General features: G+C 42.0%; 1 protein-coding gene across 3 annotated transcripts in view; it reads left to right on the forward strand.

Annotated features, from left to right (window-relative positions):
• The window catches only part of plxnb3 (plexin B3), a 126243-nt gene that overhangs the window by 23058 nt on the left and 83084 nt on the right, over positions 1 to 20101 (forward strand). For all 3 annotated transcript variants that reach the window (XM_008103870.3, XM_008103868.3, XM_062971262.1), the window contains exons 3-4: positions 5888 to 6985; positions 7098 to 7277. In XM_008103870.3, the coding sequence (XP_008102077.2) occupies positions 5888 to 6985; positions 7098 to 7277 (1278 nt within the window). The remainder of the gene's footprint in view (positions 1 to 5887; positions 6986 to 7097; positions 7278 to 20101) is intronic.

Below are 20101 nucleotides of genomic sequence, written 5' to 3' on the forward strand. Positions count from 1 at the left end.
TCTGTACAATATTTACATTGGCTTCACCACTTTTTATCAATTTCATATAAACCCTCCATTTATCTTTAATTTCTCTTATTTTTATCATCCTTCGTTTCATCCTGAATTAAATATTCTATAATTTCAGATTGAACCTGATCGTAAAGATAATTACTGTATATACTTGAGTATAAGCCTAGTTTTTCAGCCCTCTTTTTAAGACTGAAAAAGCCCCCCTCGGTTTATACTCAGGTGAGGGTCCTGGTTGGCTTATATTTGGGTCAGCTTATACTCGAGAATATATGGTACATTTATTATTTTTCTCTATTATTGTTGCTACTATTACATTTATTTTACTCTGTTTTTTATTATTATTTATTATTATATTTTTATTATTAAGACATTTATTTTTTCAGTCTGATATTATTACAGGAGAGTCTTACTAATCCAAGCCTCACTTATCCAAGCCTCTGGATAACTGAAGCCATTTTAGTAGTCAATGTTTTCAATATATTGTGATATTTTGGTGCTAAATTCGTAAATACAGTAATTACAACATAACATTACTGTGCATTGAACTACTTTTTCTGTCAAATTTGTTGCATGACATGAAGTTTTGGTGCTTAATTTGTAAAATCATAACCTAATTTGATGTGTAATAGGCTTTTCCTTAATCCCTCCTTATTATCCAAGATATTCGCTTATCCAAGCTTCTGCTGGCCCGTTTAGCTTGGATAAGTGAGACTCTACTGTATTATTATTGCATTTATTGTTTTATTCTATTTATTATTATTTGTATTATTTTCCTGTATTTATTATTATTATTATTATTATTATTATTATTATTACATGTATTATTTTACTCTAGTCTTATTAAAAGGATACATAAGCACATTGACATTGAAGAAGATGAGAATAATGATTTGATCAGAGTTGGACAGTCTTATCTGAAATTTGAGCTTTATGTAAATATTCAAAAACATTCAACCTACTGATGCCTCAATTAATGTAATTTTATTGGTATCTATTTTTATTTCTGAAGTTTACCACCCTCGGCTTATACTGGAATCAATGTTTACCCAGATTTTTTGCGGTAAAATTAGGTGCCTCGGCTTATATTCGGGTCAGCTTATACTCGAGTATATATGATATCTTTAATTTCTCTTATTTTTATCATCCTTCGTTTCATCCTGAATTAAATATTCTATAATTTCAGATTGAACCTGATCGTAAAGATAATTATTCCAGTTTTCCATAGTCTTTTTTTGTCGTTTTTTTGTCGTGCTATTATTGACTGTCCTGCTAAGATTATGGTTTTGAACCATTCTTACTCTTTTGCATTAATCTTGTTGTTGTGTAATTAGCATCAAATCTATATTCACTTGAAGTGATAAATAGTTTTTATCTATTTTTTTTCACTATTTTTCCCAAAAGGCTGTTACTTTTTAACATTCCCACCACACACAGGCATACCATCCTTTAATTCACTGTGCCAACACATTGGGCTTTTCCCTGTTACCATATATGAAAGTTGAGCTGGGGTCTTAGACCATTTCAATATGAATTCCCTTTTCAGTTCTTTGTATTTCTCCATTTTAATATTATTGATCCCCTTCATTAATCTCGCTATTATTTGACTTGTGAATGAGCCTTCGTTCTGCCATTCTGGATCTGGATTCTCTTGGCTTCCAGTTGTACTGTTCTTGGGCTTGTTTTGAGTGGAAGGGAAGGAACTTGATTCACTGCTATGTATTGTCCTGTGTCCTCAAGTAGTTTTTGACTTATACTGACCTGAAGATGACCCTAGAATGGGGCTATTTTGGAAAGATTTGCTCAGAGGAGCTTGGCTTTGCCTTTCTCTGAGACTGAGAGAGTGTGACTTGCCCAAAGTCACTCTAAGGTTTTCCATGAATGAGCTTTCAATTACTCCTTAGCATCCATCTTTTTGGGATAGCCTAAATATCCTGAAGGTGTCAAATCCAATCTTACCTTGGTAATTAAACTGAATCAGGCCTGGTTAGTATTTGGATGAGATACTGCCAGGGAATACCATATGCTGGAGGCTATGTTTTAGAGGAGAGCAGTGGCAAACAATCTCTTAATGTTTCTTGCCTAAGGGAACTCCATTAAATTAATGGTGTCAACATAAGTTGATTGGTGATTTTAAAGCACATAGCAGACACAACACAGATCTGGGAATTAATGTGTGTTTGTAAAGAGTGTCATTTGTAAATGCACTGAAAACAAGAAATAGAAGCATCAAGGGCAGTGTTATACTAGTATGGTTTGTTGTTGTTTGTGTTGTTGTTTTGTGTGTCTTCAAGTTGTTTGTGACTTATGTGACTCCAAAGTGACCCTATACAGGTTTTTCTGGGGCTGAGAATGTGCAAATAACCCAAAGTCACCCAGTGGGTTCCCATGCCTAATGGGAAATCAAACTCTCAAGCAACTATACCATGCTGCCTTTTTTTTTGGTTGACTTATGGCAGTGGTTCCCAACCTTTTTGGGAGCCCCTGATGGCACAGTGGGTTAAACTGCTGAGCTTCTGAACTTGCTGACCAAAACGTTGGTGGTTCGAATCCAGGGAGTGGGGTGAGCTCCCTCTATTAGCCCTAGCTTCTGCCAATCTAGCAATTTGAAAACAAGCAAATGTGAGTAGATCAATAGGTACTGCCTCAGCAGGAAGGTAACTACGCTCCATGCAGTCATGCCGACCACATGACCTTGGAGGTGTCTACGGACAAGGCCAGCTCATCGGCTTAGAAATTGAGATGAGCACAAACCCATAGAGTCGGACACGACTAGAGTTACTATTAAGAGGAAATCTTTACCATTACCTTCCAAAAAAAAATTTCTGATCAGGGACCACTTTGGCCAGGGACCACTTGACCAGAGTAGCAAAAGGGATACAATTCAGTTTTTGGTCAACTTTGGATTCGGTTTGGTTATTTGGGGTGCTGGTTCAGGAAATGCATTGGATAGACCACATCAGCTGTAGTTTCTGATACAGAACATATGCCATCCAGTAGTCGCCATCAGCTTGCCCACAGAAAACCATATTTAATAATCTAGAGTTGATGTGGTCTATCCAATGCAATTTTCTGAATCAGCACCCCAAATAACCTCAGGAACAGGCCTTTAAAATAATTTTGGTTGGGATGTGTTATTATCCATAATAGTAACTGAGGCTGTGGACCATATTTTAGTTCTTGCAGACCACTGGTGGTCCATGGACCACAGGTTGGGAACCACTGTCTTATGGCAACCATAAGACAAGCAGCCTGTAAAGTTTGTCAAATAGCCCATAAAGCTATAGCCTTTGAAAGTGTGTATAGCAGAGGTGAGCAATGTTTCAAGGCTGGAGTACATACTATCCCTTATTGTTGGTGATGCTATCTGACGCTAATGGGAGTTGCAGTCTTAAAATGCTACTCATACATGATATAGAAGGGATTATACCTCTTCTCCATTTGGATACATCTCAGTTATTACTCTCTGGCTCCCTAAGCCTGCTGGCTGGCTAATAATGACTGGAATTCCAGCTTCACTTGTCAGCATATCTTTAGCAGAGTGGAAATAAATCTTCCTTTGTCTCCTTGAAATGTCATCAAATTGGCAGAATGTCTTTTAATTTGCACAAATTAGTCTGGGGTGGGTTGTTGTCTAGTCTTAGGACTGGGCAAAAGGGGATGCTTACGCAGGCTCCTTTTGCAATGTTATAACTTTCCAAAAAGAAAATCCAGACCTTGATCAGGAACAGAAGAGGGGAAGATTTTTTTCCATAGGAGAGAAAAAATCTGGTGTAAAATTACCCCTCCCTTCTAGAAGAGCAAGAATTCATCCACACACAATTGCTCTGTGTCAAGCATGGTAGATCACTTTTTGAAAACTTCTTGTGCAAGTAACATGCATGTCAGATACAACAGAATTGACACTCTTTCAAGGAGGGTACCTGTTATATGCTTGCGTGAGTCCTTGCCCTGGGCCTGACAGATTGTCATTCAAGGAATATGCCCCAATCAGCAATATGTGCAGAATGAAAGGGACAAAACAAAGTCAAATGTGTCTTACCATTGTACACACTAACATGTGCGGCCCTCCAGATGTTGGTGGACAGCAACTACCAGTGCATACTAAAAGGTTTTTTTAAAAATAAAAAAGGTTTTTCAAAGTATTAATATTGGACAGCTAAAACAACACAATAATTGAGAGACTTTCTGCAATGGCTGATTGTTAGTCAAAGGCTTGAGTAAACAAAAAGGAGAGAGAGATGGGAGAGAGTGGCAACTTGGTTTCCTGTTGAAGGCGGTTTTACAGCCTGGAAGCAGCCACCAAGAAGGCCCTCCATTGTGCTCTGTGACCATAACAGGACTGAAAGAAAGCCCTCCCATTATGAGTTTAAAACCGGGTAGGCTTATACTGGGAGGTACAGTTTTTCAGATAACCTGTGCCTAAGTTAGTAATAGAATTTGGTTAAAGTGGTCCTTTCAAACCTAATCTTAGGGTCTGCAAGGTAGTTGAAATTGAAATTGAATCCAGACAAGACAGGTCCTCCTGGTCAGTTGTAAAGCCGAACAAGGCATAGGGTTACAGCCTGTGCTGGATGGGGTTACACTCCCCCTGAAGGCGCAGGTTTACAGCTTGGGAGTGATCCTAGACTCATTGTTGAGCCTGCAATCCCAGGTCTCAGCGGTGCCTAGGGGAGCTTTTGCACAACTAAGACTTGTGCGCCAGTTGTGACCGTACCTTGGGAAGCCTGACTTAGCCACGGTGGTCCATGCTTTGGTTACATCCCGTATAGACTACTGGAACGTGCTCTACGTGGGGTTGCCTTTGAAGACTGCTAGGAAGCTTCAGCTGGTCCAATGGGCAGCAGCCAGGTTGCTCACCAGAGCACACAACTCCCTTGTTATATCAGCTCCACTGGCCGCCAGTCTGCTACTGAGCACAATTCAAAGTGCTGGCTTTATCCTAAGTAAAAGGTAAAGGTTTTCCCCTGACATTAAGTCCAGTCGTGACCGACTCTGGAGGTTGATGCTCATCTCCATTTCTAAGCCAAAGAGCTGGCGTTGTCCGTAGACACCTCCAAGGTCATGTGGCCGGCATGACTGCATGGAATGCCGTTACCTTCCCGCCGGAGCGGTACCTATTTATCTACTCATATTTGCATGTTTTCGAACTGCTAGGTTGGCAGGAGCTGGGGCTAACAGCGGGCGCTCATTCCGCTCCCGGGATTTGAACCTGGCACCTTTCAGTCTGCAAGTTCAGCAGCTCAGCACTTTAACACACTGCGCCAGCACCAGGGGCTTTAAGCCTATAAAACCCTAAATGGTTCCGCCCCATACCTGCCTGAATGTATTGCCCCCTATGAACCACCTCGGAGATTAAGATCATCTGGGGAGGCCCTGCTCTCAGTCCCGCCTGCCTTGCAAGTGCGGCTGGTGGGGATGAGAGACAGGGCCTTCTCAGTGGTGGCCTCTCAGCTGTGGAACTCCCTCCCCGGTGACGTTATATCAGCCCCCTCCCTTTTAGCCTTCAGAAGGAAAGTAAAAACTTGGCTCTGGGATCAGGCTTTCAGTGATTAATATACCAGTTCAATAATAGACTTGGAATAATATATAATTGACGACAGAATGGCCTTGGATTACGATTTTCGGATGATGTGATTTTAATATTGAATGTGATGTTTTTAGTTGTTTAATATGTATTAATTTTAAATTGATTTTTAGTCTCTGTTGTATGTATTTTAAGACATCTAATGGTTGCCATATATGAGCCGCCTTGAGTCCCCTTTGGGGTAGAGAAAGGCAGGGTAGAAATAAGGTAAATTAAAAAATTAAAAAATAGTACTTAGGGTTATTAATCTTGAAATCTGACCGTCCTTTCTCTTTTTCCCCCTTTGTCTAGGATTGGACCATGTCCCTCGGCCACCTGCTGCTATCCCCTGTAGTTGTGGTGACGCTCTTGCTGCCATTGTACTCAGCTGCACGTCCTCCTTCTTACCCATCTTTCCTGGCCCCTAATGCTACCTTTAATCACCTGGCCCAAGCCCAGAACACAGGGGCCCTGTATGTGGGCGCCATCAATGCCTTGTACCAACTGAGCCCTGAACTGAGGCTCGTGGGACTGGCACGCACAGGGCCAGACCAGGACAGCCCTGAGTGTCTCCCCTTCCGGGATGCTCGTGAATGTCCACAGGCTAGGCTCACAGACAATTCCAACAAGCTGCTGTTAACAAACGAGCGGGCCGGGGAATTGGTGGTCTGCGGACAGCTGTTCCAAGGAGTGTGCGAGAAGCGAGCCCTTGCGGACATTGCCAAAGTACTATACCGTCCTGAAGATCCTGGTGACAACCAGTTTGTGGCTGCCAATGAGCCACGCGTTTCAACTGTGGGCTTGCTGGGACGGCATGGTGGCCGCGACCTGCTCTTTGTCGGCCGAGGGTTGACCGCCAAGCTGTCTGGAGGGATCCCGCCATTTACCATTCGTCAACTGGAAGGAGCCCAGGCTTTCTCTAATGAAGGAATGGGCAAGTTGGTGGTGGGAGACTTCTCTGACTATAACAACAGTTACGTGGGTGCTTTTGCTTCTGATGGCTACGTCTACTTCCTATTTTCTCGCCGTGGAGCGAAGGCCCAGATGGAATACCGCACCTATCTCTCCCGGAGCTGCATGGAGGACACCAATCTCTATTCCTATGTTGAGCTGCCCCTTGAGTGTCAGGATGCTAAAGGACGTATTTACAATCTGGCTCAAGCGGTGCATCTGGCCCCTGGTTATGCTGGGCAAGGGAAAACTCTCTTTGTTGTCTTAGCTGCTGGGCAGGGCTCCACTGCAGCCCCCACAACGCAGACAGCTCTCTGTTTGTACAGCCTGAGGGACGTGGATGAAGCCATGGAGCGAACCCGGCAACTGTGTTATACCTCAGCCGGAATTGGCCCCACTAAAGAGGAGGAGGCTGCCATAGAGTATGGTGTGACCTCACGCTGCAACTCATTACCCAAGGTGAGAGAGAGGACAAAAGGGACATCATTTTAAAGGGGAAATTATGAGCTCCCTATCCCTCCATGCCAGGTGGCTGCATTTCTGTCTTATTTTCCATATGGTCCATTTTCAGGAATCCCCAGAAGCCTACCCCTGTGGGGACGAACACACACCTAGTCCCATCGCTAGCCGGAAGCCGCTAGTAGCTGAGGCTCTTCTGACCACTGTGCCAAGCCTCACAGCTGTGGCAGCCATGGTGGAAGCAGGGCATACCATCGCATTCCTGGGAGATGGCGTTGGGCAGCTGCATAAGGTAATTGCAGCAGTATCTGTAATTCCTGTCTATGTACCTAAACCAGAGCCCTCCAAATGTGGTGACCCAGAACCTCAGAATTGTCTGTACTGGCTAGAGCTAATGGGAGTTGTGATCCAGGAGTCTTGGACAACTCTTTAAGTTACAGAAAACTGCCTCATTGTTTCTCATCCAACTTGAGTTTGTTATCCTCTGCAGTTGATGGCTTCCATGCAGATACATCCTTGTTAGTTTTATCATTCTTCCAACATAGGAAAGAGTAATAATCTCTACACAGAGGTTCAACATGTAGAATGGCTGTCATGTGTTAAAAGGGCTGCCCTCTCCGAGGCATACTCCTGTAGGGATGCTTTATGTGTGTCTCACTACCAATTGTGTGTAAACTCGTACAATCAACCCTCCACAGTTATTGGGATTAAGGGCACATGACCCCCATGAAAGTGGAGCCAGGGGATGTAAATTCAAAAATATTAATCTGAGAGAACACCACCTTAGGAATTTCTAGGTCCTTCAGCACATCTTTTTGGTCAACCTGTGCTAACAGAAACCCTATGTTGGTGCTGAAGAACCTAGAAGTGCACAGAGGAGTGTTGTTTCTAGTCCATCCAAGCTCAGTATAGCAAACGGCTGTCCCAAAAGTACCTGGGCTTCAACATGTTGGAGCTGTAAAATACCTTTGTAATTTGCTATTGACTTTGACTTATAGTGTCCTATGAATGAGAGACCACCCAGACAGCCTATTATTATAACTGTCCATTTCAGGTCTTGCGAACCCAGGGCTTTATCAAAGCAATCCACCTGTAAAGTGCTCTCTATCTTTTCCTGTTGTTTCCAGCTTTACCAGGCTTTATCATCTTTTGCAATGGGTGATGTGTGTAACCTAGAAGTGGAGAATTTGTGAATTCTGAACTCTTGCTTCTTTTTCACTGTATGCTAAGTTTTAGACTTGGGGTAAGAAACTCAGCATTTGGGTGTTTCCAGATTTATAAGACTGCACGGAGGTGTTTGCGAACCACAAAAAGTGGTTGTTTTCACAGATGGAGCTAGGGGAGGAGCAGGCAAGTAGCTGTAAAGTTTCAGAGGCCCCTTCTACACTGCCAGATAAAATCCAGATTATCTATTTTGAACTGGATTAGATGGCAGTGTAGACTCATATAACCCAGTTCAAAGCAAATAATGTGGATTGTCTGCTTTGATAATCTAAATTATATGGCAGTTTAGAAGGGGCCACAAAGATGCCTTTAAGGAGATGATCAATGTGTCATAATGCTTCTGATACCAAACAGGAAGTCGAGTGGGATATTCAGTTCTAGGAGGGGTAAGAGTCTGCCAGATATTGTTGGGCTACAACTCCCAACATTCCTCTCTGCTAGTTATGCTGATACAGCTTTAGGAACTTGTGGTTCAACAATAACCGGGAGCAGGGGTGGGGAGGAATGTCCACATCTAAATATAAAACAATAATTCAATATTATTATTTCGCCTCTCCCTGAGTGGAAGCTAAGGAAACAAGTACAATCCTTCTTCCAATTGCATCATGTTTACAGACTTCAGAATATAGCAGAGTGTGGTTCACCCCAGAGCAGAATTTAACTTTTTTTTAGGTGTCAGTATGAGTTTGATAAAAGGTATAATTTTCTGTGACTTACTGAGTATAAGATGCTTTATCTTCCCACAAATGAAGGACTGACTGTTCAACCTGTTTGTGGGGGCGGATTTGATGTTTTTGTTTTCATTTAGTGAAATTCCATGTCTCGGGCAATTTAAAATTGCAAGCTTCATGTATGCTGTATCAGCACCTACTTCTCTTTTAGGCTATACCTGAAATCTCCCATCAGGCATAGCAAAAAACCACCTTTTCACTGGCAAGATATTTGAAATGTCCTTGTGTAAGATCATTGAGATAGTCATTATGCTTGCGCCATGTGATGAAAGAATAAATTGTAAATTATACTTAACAAGACACATACACACAGATCCATCATAACAGGCAATCTGTCTAGATATGGCTGTTAGAGGGCAGAGTGCTCCATTGTAATTTCTGATTTTCCTGTAAGGATGGAAGTGAAAGGAGGAAGGTACCTCCCATCACACTTTCAGCTCTGGCAAAACAAAAAAATGCTGATGCATGGATCAGAGGGGTACCTCGTGTCCTCATACAGCTTGCCAGCTCTGTCTGTCTTCTGGAGAATTTCTGGCTCTCCCCTGACATGTGATTTCCTCTAAGGGCTGTCCACTGATTAAATGGTTTTGTTGATTTATTTGCCTTTTAACAAATTTGCCAATTTAAACCCATTAAATAAATTTGTTTATTATAAAAAACTCTCAATGTAATTGCCTAGTAAGGATAATGAAGGAAATGCAAGAGAACATTTTACAATGTAGTAAACTGCCTTCTTTCCTCTGGAGGAAATCCTTCCACAACTTTTAATATTTTCTTTCACATTCCAGAATAAGTCATACTCAAACAACATGTGGGCCTTTCTTTTGTACTCTGCCACAAAGATGGGGAGCTTTTGTCTCTCCAGATGTTTCATCCTGCAACACTTATTTACCTGGTCCAGCATGACCAGTAATCCATGCTGGATTTTGGGAATTGTAAGCCAAAATACCTGGAGGGCCAAGGTTTTCTCCTTACCTGCTCTAGAACTGGGAAAGTCTAATACAGTGGTTCTCAACCTGGGGTCCCCAGATGTTTTTGGCCTTCAACTCCCAGAAATCCTAACAGCTGGTAAACTGACTGGGATTTCTGGGAGTTGTAGGCCAAAAACATCTAGGGAGCCCAGGTTGAGAACCACTGGTATAATATTTTTTAATTCATAGCTTCATCAGCAAAGGCAAATTTTAAAAAAAGCTTCCTGTCAGTTAAATCAATTATTAACTAATATCATGTTTGAATACCATATCTCCCTGTCTTTCCTGTTAGTGACACATTTTATGACTTTCCCCTTAACTCTAATTATCAGTGCAGAAGCAAGAGTAATGATGCATACCTATCCCTAGCTTGGTGCCCTGCCAAGATATTTAACTAAGGGTGCATCTACACCAGTTATGGGCAAACTTTGATCTTCCAGGTGTTTTGGACTTCCACTCTTAATTGGCTTTTAGGAATTGTGGGAGTTGAAGTCCAAAACATCTGGAGGGCTGAAGTTTGCCCTTGCCTGATATACACAGTAGAATTATTTTGGTTTGACACACCTTTAACTACCATGGCTCAGTCTTATGGAATCCTGGGAATTTTCTCTTTGTCAGAGAAAGCTAAAGATCTTGTAAAACTACAAAATAACAAAATCCAGCATATAGATCTCATTTTCTGTGTCATACTATGTATTTGTGTCAATAATAATAATAATAATAATAATAATAATAATAATAATAATAATAATAATAATTTAAAGATCGAACTACAAAGACTCTGGCACAAGCCAGTCAAGGTGGTCCCAGTGGTGATTGGCATACTGGGTGCAATGCCTAAAGACCTTGGCCTGCACTTAAACACAGTCGGTGCTGACAAAATTACCATCTGCCAGCTGCAGAAGGCCACCTTACTGGGATCTGCTCGCATTATTCGCCGATACATCACACAGTCCTAGACACTTGGGTAGTGCCCAACATGTGATCCAATTCAACAGCCAGCAGAGTGTCTGCTGTGGACTCATCTTGTTGTGTTTCAAATAATAATAATAATAACAACAACAACAACAACAACAACAACAGACATCACAGTTGTGGAAAAGAAAAAGGTTTGGATCATTGATGTCACCATCCCAGGTGACAGTGGCATTGGTGAAAAACAACAGGAAAAACTCAGCCGCTATCAGGACCTCAAGATTGAACTGCAAAGGCTCTGGCAGAAACCAGTGCAGGTGGTCCCGGTGGTGATGGGCACATTAGGTGCCGTGCCAAAAGATCTCAGCCGCCATTTGGAAACAATAGGCATTGACAAAATTACGATCTGCCAAATACAAAAGGCCACTCTGCTGGAATCTGCGCACATCATCCAAAAATACATCACACAGTCCTAGACACTTGGGAATGTTCGACTTGTGATTTTGTGATACAAAATCCAGCATATCTATCTTGTTTGCTGTGTCATAAAATAATAATAATAATAACTTTATTTTTGTACCCTGCCTCCATCTCCCCAAGGAGACTCAAAGTGGCTTACATGGGGACAAGCCCGGCCAACATCAAAAATATAAACACATTAAAATACATACAGAAAACCCATGATTACATAGCATTGAGACATGGTAGCTAAAGTGTTGTCAAATTGCATTAATTCTACAGTGTGGATAAACCCTATGCCTTCCATCTGCATCAGCCTGCTGTGCGGAGTTGTATACCCACACATGTAGAAGGCTCCAGGTTTGATGGATAGTTTCATGTAGAGTGTTTTGTCACAGCTGTGTAGCAAATTCATTGAGTTTTCTCAGCATCAAAAGCCTTGTACATGAATAATTCAGGAAATAGTCAACTTACTCCATATTGTTCTGCAGGTTAGCACATATATTCTAAAGGCTCACTGTTGCCCTTAAGGGCAAAATTGACTTACATTTAGCATCTGTGAATTAACAGTGTGATGTGTTGACAAAAAAAAATCTAATACAATTCCAATCTGCTTTCACAGGAGTTTAGTGTCTAGAATCAGATCAAGGGAAGTAATATTACCAGTATTACCTGCTTTGATCAGGCTTCTCTGTGTTCAGTTCTGGATGCCATAGATCAAGAATGATACTGCCTTCATATTATAATTTATTATGCTTTATTTTATATAATAAAAACATTCCTAAAATAAAAAGTGATACAACAGACCATAGGATAATTCTGTCTGAAATGCAGGCATTTATATTCTACCATCTAAGAAAATACATTAGAAAGTATTTTAATGTACTAAAAAGCAAAAATATACTATCCTAGGAGTAAGAACATGATTTATTACTAGCCTTAATGAAATATAGACTTATCATAAATTCACATTATATTACTCTTTTATATCTCTCTGTTAACCAAATGATGACATAACTGCTTGGAAATTCTGACTATTATTATTATTATTATTATTATTATTATTATTATTATTATCCAACTGTTGTACTGGAACAACAATGATTGTTTAGTTTAACTTTAACAGTTATTGGCAGTTCTTTGTTAGAACATTACAAATGTCAGCTGCTTCTAACCTAGCGATTTTACTCGAAGTGTTTAATGCCAGTGCTAATGCTTTTTTGCTTTTGCTTTTTGGTGTGTTTCTTTGCCAAGTATTTTTGCATTTTTATATCGCCATTTGTTCAGAGAGAGAGAGAGAGAGAGAGAGAGAGAGAGAGAGAGAGAGAGAGATATGTATATATATATATATATATATATATAGAGAGAGAGAGAGAGAGAGAGAGAGAGAGAGAGAGAGAGAGAGAGAGACTTAAAAAAAAAAGAATGATACTGGGATGTTCAAAGATGGTAACCAATTTGGAAACCAAGTCCTATGAAGAACAGCTTATGGAGCTGAGGTAGTTTAGCTTGAAGAAGAGAAAACCAAGAGGTGATATGAAAGCCACATGTAAATATCTGAAGGGGTATCAAGGACGGAGCAAGTAACGTACTTTTGCATGGAAAGGGGTTGGATTGGATGGTCATTGTGGTTACTTTCAGCTCTATAGTGTATGATCCCGAGAACCTCAACTGTATTTCTAGAAGGCGAGTGGGGGACATAACAAAGTGGCATAGCCCACGTTTTGTAAGCAGAAGGAGGTCTCATGTCCCGTCCTGTAAGACAATGGTGGTGCATGCTAAGAAAGATATCTCCTTGTGGCCCCAAAAGATCTTTCTCTGTGGCTGCTGGTGAGATTAGCTCTTGTTGTGCTAGATAAAGAAACAGTTTGGTTTGAAACTGTGGGTGATACGTGGTGACATTTCTAACATTTTCCTGGAACTGAGTGGACCTTCCAAAAGTCTGGCTTTGATGCCAGCTCTCCCTCCCTGTGGAATGTTTTCTAAGCAGTCTATTTCTGTACAAGAGAAAACTGGACAAATATATATATTTTTAAAAATTGTGGATGGAACTGTTCATTGTTATCAGTCACAATGATTCTTCAGTATCAGAAGGAGAATGCCTTTGAATATCAGTTGCTGGGGAACTCTAGTGGGAGGGTGCTTGTGCCTTCATGTCCTGTTGGCTAAATTCCCTTAGGCTTCTGGTTGCCCACTATGAGAACACAATGATGGATTAGATAGACCTTTAGTCAGATCCAAAACAGCTCTTCTTATGTTCTTACATTCTAGGCCTGTGGTTCTCAGCCTGGGGTCCCTGGATGTTTTTGGCCTTCAACTCCCAGAAATCCTAACAGCTGGTAAAGTGGCTTGGATTTCTGGAAGTTGTAGGCCAAAAACATCTCGGGACCCCAGATTGAGAACCACTGTTCTAGGCTGAATTAAGAAAGTTGATTTCAGAGGACATGTGTCTTCTGAGCCCATGTTTTCCACGCAGTCTTGCAGTCCTTTAAACTAAATCGGGATGAGATAATAGATCAAGGTGTACTTGTTCAGCTTCTAGGTGATTTGAAATGGAGTAACAAGCATGTCTGATTCCCATGATTTAATGTTATTGTTGCTTTGTGGCTTCAAGTGAACTCTGACGTATGGAAACCTTGTTGCAGGGTTTCTTGGCAAGCTTTCTTTTGCAGAGATTAGCCATTGCCCAGAGAGTGTGAGTTACGCAAGGTCACAAAGCAGGTTTCCATGGCTGAGCTAGGATTCAACCCTAGTATCCTTAGGAGTCCTGCTCTAGTGACACTGTGCTGTCTCCACCATTATTTAATATCAGCAGTCGAAATTAGGTCGTTGAAATGAAGAAAGCATGGAGTAATTGGGAATGAATTTTTTATATGAAAGGATTGTCATTACAATTCTCTTATGCAATCCACATATAATCCAGATAATCAAATCAGATAATCCACATTACTTGCTTTGAACTGGATTAATCGAGTCTACACTGCCATATCATCCAGTTCAAAGCAGATAATCTGGATTTTATATGGCCGTGTAGAAGGGGTCTAAGAGTAGCTCTCAACATATCTCAACATAGTCTATGATGGCTCTATTCAGCAACAGTTATTCTTCATTCTAGTGAATCCCCTTCTACACTGCCATATAAAATCCAGAGCTTTGAACAGGATTATATAGCAGTGGAGACTCATACAATACAGTTCAAATCAGAAAATGTGGATTGTCTGCTGGATTATATGGCAGTATAGAAGGGGCCTTAGAGGTTTCCATGTGGCCCATGTTCTGCTTCCTCCCATTTGTTAATGATAATTCTAACCCAATCACGAAATTGGCCCTTAACACTAATTGAATCTACTCACTTCAAACGGCAAAACTTCCAACTAGAATTTTTTTAAAAAACAAAACATAATATAAATGTGACTTCCAACCAAACTGTCATTGCCAGTTGTCATTGGATGTGCTGTACAGTTTGCCAATAGCTGAAAGATCCAACAATAGACTAGTGACTCTTTGTACGTGCTCAACTCCACATTAGGCAAAGTGAGATATCTGCCCAGGTGTGGTGAACTGTGTTGCCTCCAAGGCTGACAAGACCACAGATCATTACCTGGATCTAGATCAGTCCTTCTCAAGATATCTTATGGGAGGGGGCAATAGGGCCCCTTCTACACAGCCATATAAAATCCAGATTATCTGCTTTGAACTGGATTATATGGCAGGGTAGACTCACATCACCCAGTTCAAAGTAGATAATGTAGATTGTCTGCTTTGATAATCTAGATTATATGACAGTGTAGAAGGGGGCTAGGTTCTCCCCACAAACAACATGCCAGGGGTAGTCCCCATCTTTGTGCCCATTGACTACAATTCTTTTCTTTCTTTCCTGGATAAGAGACTCAACGCAGACTGACATTCAATAGTTTGCATGCTGCAACAGGTTTGCAGACCACCACTTGGACTCACTGTGACCTAGAGGACCCTCAGGGACAAAATTGGGTGGTTCTCAGGGCAGCATGCCTGACTCAAGCAAGATCATCTCTCAGTCATCTTTTTGGGATCTAGCCAGTTCTCGGGGAAAGTGGAAGGAAAAAGGAAGAGGGGTTGACCAAAGGCAAGATGGGCCGACCAAAGGCAAGATGGATGGATGGTATCCTTGAAGTGACTGGGTTGACTTTGAAGGAGCTAGGGGTGGCCACGGCTGACAGGAAGCTCTGGTGTGGGCTGGTCCATGAGGTCACGAAGAGTCGGAAGTGAACAAATAAACAACAACAACAAGCCAGTTCTCTGAATAAGCAACTGGTGCTGTTCTCCATTGGGCTCTCTGTGTTGCTTTCAGAGTTAGACTGAGAGCAGTGGCCATGATTGGGTGTAGGGTGCCTGCAATTCTCTTAATGCTCAGGCGGACAGGCCGTCAGTCATTTATTTCTTTTCACCACGCCATGCTCTCATTCTCAGCTGGCAGAGGTCTAGCCACCTGCACAGTCCTCTCTATTGTTGGGGATTTTGTCTGTAAACATGAGGATGCCACAGATGGGCAACCCGTGACTGGTGGGTGATGACTCCAAAGATTAGCAGGCACTCCCTCAAAATATTTCCTGCTGCATGATTAATTTCCCTAATATTTAATTGTTACAGGGTATCGCGGTCCCATGGTTTTAATTCTGTGTTTTGAAGTCAACTCTCACTTACATCAATCATCTCATAGGTTTTTCATGACAAGGTTTATTCAGAGGAGGTTTGCCCTTGCTTTCTTCTTAGGCTGAAAAAGGATTTTTTTTCATGCCAGGAGCAACTTGAGAAACTGCAAGTTGCTTCTGGTGTAAGAGATTTGGCCATCTGCAAGGACGTTGCCCAGGGAACGCCTGGATATTTTGATCTTTTTACTATCCTTTTGGGAGGCTTGTCGCATGTCCTCGCATGGAGCTGGAGCTGATAGAGGGAGCTCATTCACGCTCTTCCTGGGTTGGATTTGAACTGGCAACCTTCAGGTCAGCAGCCCAACCTTCAAGTCATCAGTCTGGCTGGCCCAAGGGTTTAAATCACTGCGCCACCAGGGGCTCCACTGAGAAAGGATGACATGCTGAAAGTCACCCAGTGGTTTCCCAAGACCGAGAGGGGATTTGAATTCTGATCCAATACTAGTCTTAATCCAGTACTCAAGTTTGTATGCCACACTTGACTCCCTGCAGCCTTAAGTACCATAATTTTAACTCCTTGTTTTCCTAATTGTGATTTCTTCATCTCCTTTCACTTCCTTAGCCTATTTGCCTTCTGGGATTGCTCATAGTTTGGGGTGAAATATAGCTTATTCAGACTTTATTCCACGTGCTGCCATGTACCTTCCTTGAGCTGTCTTCCCGGCATAAGGATGGAGCTGCCACACAGTCCTTATGCCAGGAGGAGGATGAGACACACGGTAGCTAAGAACGCTCCAGAAGGCTCTCAGCCACTGTGTGTCTGCCTTCACCATGCCATGTCCTTATGTCAAGAGCACGGAGAAAACAAGGGAGGCCTGAGATAAGTGCCCAGGGAGCCACATCCGGCCCCCAGGCCTTAATTTGCCCATGCCTGATCTACATTGTAGAATTAATACAGTTTGAAAACACTTTACCTGCCACTGCTCAGTGCTATGGTATCCTGGATATTGTAACTCAGTGAGGCATTAGTAGTTTTGGCAGAAACTTTGTGAATCTACAACTCCCATAATTCCATAGCATTGAGCCATAGCGGTTAAAGTGGGGCCAAACTGTATTAATTCCATGATACACCTCAAGAGTTTTCAGTACTTATTTTCAGTGCTTAGACTTCTCAGATGTCCTTAGCTTGACTCAGAGAACTAACTCCGAATGTCTTTCTTGCACTATGAGCTTTCTCTCTTTCAAGCAGAATGCTTCAAGGCTCTGGCCCTCTTTATCTTTTCCCTTTTATCCTATGAGTCACTCATCTAACGTTTATTATCACTTTTAAGCCACCACTTTTTTCATCTTCTGTACTACCTTTGCCTCCTGTGTGCCTGTGTTTGTGTGTTTAAGTTTGTGTGCTTGCCTTTGTTGCTATTTCCGTCTATCTATTTTCTTATTGCGCCAAACATAACCATTTGAAACTGATCCCTTGTGCTGTAGCTTTCTCTTTATTCCCCTCTTTAATCTGTTTCCACGCCTCCCTCTCCCTAGCGTCTTTGGATATTTTTTCCTTTTCTTCCTTTAGTCAAATAATGTCAGTATCTGTTGTTTTCAACTTGAAGGTTACAGTCCTACCCTCTCAGGGTGGTTGTTGCAAGGACTGCCAGTGTAGTGTAATGTTTTTACTACAACTCTGGAGATCAGGAATAAAATCCCCACTCGATTATGAAACCCAAAGGGTGACCTTGGTGAGTCACACTTTCCTAGCCTCAGAGGAAGGCAAGGACAACCCTTTTCTGAACAGATCTTTCTAAGGAAACCCGTTGGTAAGTTCTCCTTAGGGTTACCATAGGTTGGAAACAACTTGAAGGCATACAACTACAAGGATATGGCAGATCTCTCTTTCTGCCCACTGCCCCAGACCTTTGTGTTTTGAGCATGGAAAGCTTGGTTGCTGGTTGCTGTTTTACAATTGATATGACAAAGGAAGAGGGTGATTCCAGAGGCAAATGGAGAACAGATTAAGATTTGTTTGTTGTTGTTTATTCCTTCAATCGCTTCTGACTCTTCGTGACCTCCTGGACCAGTCCACACCAATCGCCACCCCCAGCTCCTTCAAGGTCAAGCCAGTCACTCCAAGGATACAAACCATCCATCTTGCCCTTGGTCAATCCCTCTTCCTTTTCCCCAGCATCATTATCTTCTTCAAGCTTTCCTGTCTTTTCATGATGTGGCCAAAGTACTTCATCTTTGCCTCTAATATCCTTCCCTCCAATGAGCAGTCAGGCATTATTTCCTGGACTATGGGCTGGTTGGATCTTCTCGGGGTCCAAGGCACTCTCAGAATTTTCCTCCAACACCACAGTTCAAAAGCATCTATCTTCCTTCGCTCAGCTTTCCTTATGGCCCAGATTTGTTGTGGGTTTCAATTTTGCACACACAAAGGGAGGAAAGTATGTCAGTCCTGAATATGGTGCATGTAATTTTCAGAATTTGGAAACATAGCTTTTTGGGACCACACCTCTCAGAATTACCAAGCCAGTAGCTGAGGGTATTGGTACCAATGTAGTCCAAAAAGTTTTCAAAGTTCTGCTCATTTTCCTTCCAGTTGCCCCATGTCCCAACCATTTGCTCGGCAAGGCGTTGTCTCCATGCCCTCCCTTCCACTCTTGTGTTGTTCTGCCTTGCAGAAAACTCAGCACTTTTTGCTTTCTCTTGCTACTGGCAGGTCCTGCTCTCTACTCTGCTCTGGATATGATGAGCCCTCCTTCGCATTCCCAACTGGGAAAAGGCTTGAGGTGGGGAGAGGGCTGTAGCCGGGAGGGGGAGTTAGGGGTTTAACCCCCCCCCCCAAATTTTCAGGTTTGAAAAAAAATGGGTTTACTCATTAATTTTAACTGGTTAACCAAATCCCCATGAGTATCCACTGAAGTTTATCAATAGAGCCTGATTTCTAAATTATTTTGTGTTATGGAACTACTTTTGATGATTTGCTATAAAAAGTTTCAACTCCCCCCTCCCCGAATTTTTTTTCTGGCTATGGCCCTGGGTGGGGAGTATCTAGGCACCAATGCCACTGTTAGTGTTGTGTATTTCTTCCTCAAAGTGTATAATCTTTTTTGTCCTAAGCTAAAGATGTCAAACAGTCCTTTCCTCTATTGTATGCTGTCTACTACGGCTGTCAGCACAGTGGCCCTAAACAGTGGGATTCTGGAGCTCATGAGAATATGGATGGGTTTTGGCTTTTAAATTCCATTATTAATGTTTTTTCTCCTTCCTTCTCTGCTATATCCATATCAGCGTACAGTATCCTCTTACTTGGCTGTTATTATTATCTCTTCCTTCTGTTTTTGCCTCTTTCTTGGCTGGTATCTGTTCTCAGAACTATTCCTGTGCTTTCTCCCCCACCACACATCTTGTTTTGTCCACATTCCTCCTTCGTTAAACTCCCTTTCCTGGCTCCTTTCTTTTAATCTCTTCAGTCTTTGTGTTGCTTCTTTATCTTACTTCTCTCTTTAGCTGTCTCTCTTTGCCATTTTGTTCATTTCTGCTCTATAGATCAGAGTATTTTCTTCTGTTTTAGGCTTTCTCTGTTTGGCGCTCCTGCTAGTCCCTGTGTCTGCAATATTTAGATTCTCAGCTGCCCCTCCTTGTAAGTGTTCACACAGCATCCCCAAATTTTTTTTTTTTTTGGTGCTGCTTTTTAAAATGATCTCTGGCCCTATTTACACTGTCATTGTAATTTAGATTGAACTTCATTATATGGTCAATGTGGACTCATATAATGTAATTTTACTGAATTGAACTGGATTATATGAGACTACACTCACCGTGGAGCCCTCAGTGGTACAGTAGATTATACTGCTGAACTGCTGAACTTGCTGACCAAAAGGTCGGCAGTTCGAATCAAGGGAGCGGAGTGAGCTCCCGCTGTTAGCCCCTAGCAGTTCGAAAATATGCAAATGTGAGTAGATCAATAGGTACCGCTCCGGCGGGAAGGTAACAGCACTCCATGTTGGCCACATGACCTTGGAGGTGTCTATGGACAATGTCCCAGCCATTTGCTTTGGCTTAGAAATGGAGATGAGCAGAAGCCCTGAGAGTCAGACACGACTAGACTTAATGTCAGGGGAAAAACCTTACCTTTTTACACTGACAGTATAATGAAGTTCAATTTGCATTGTAATGGCAATACAGATG

This window comes from Anolis carolinensis, chromosome 2, assembly GCF_035594765.1.
Source record: "Anolis carolinensis isolate JA03-04 chromosome 2, rAnoCar3.1.pri, whole genome shotgun sequence".
NCBI lineage: Eukaryota > Metazoa > Chordata > Lepidosauria > Squamata > Dactyloidae > Anolis > Anolis carolinensis.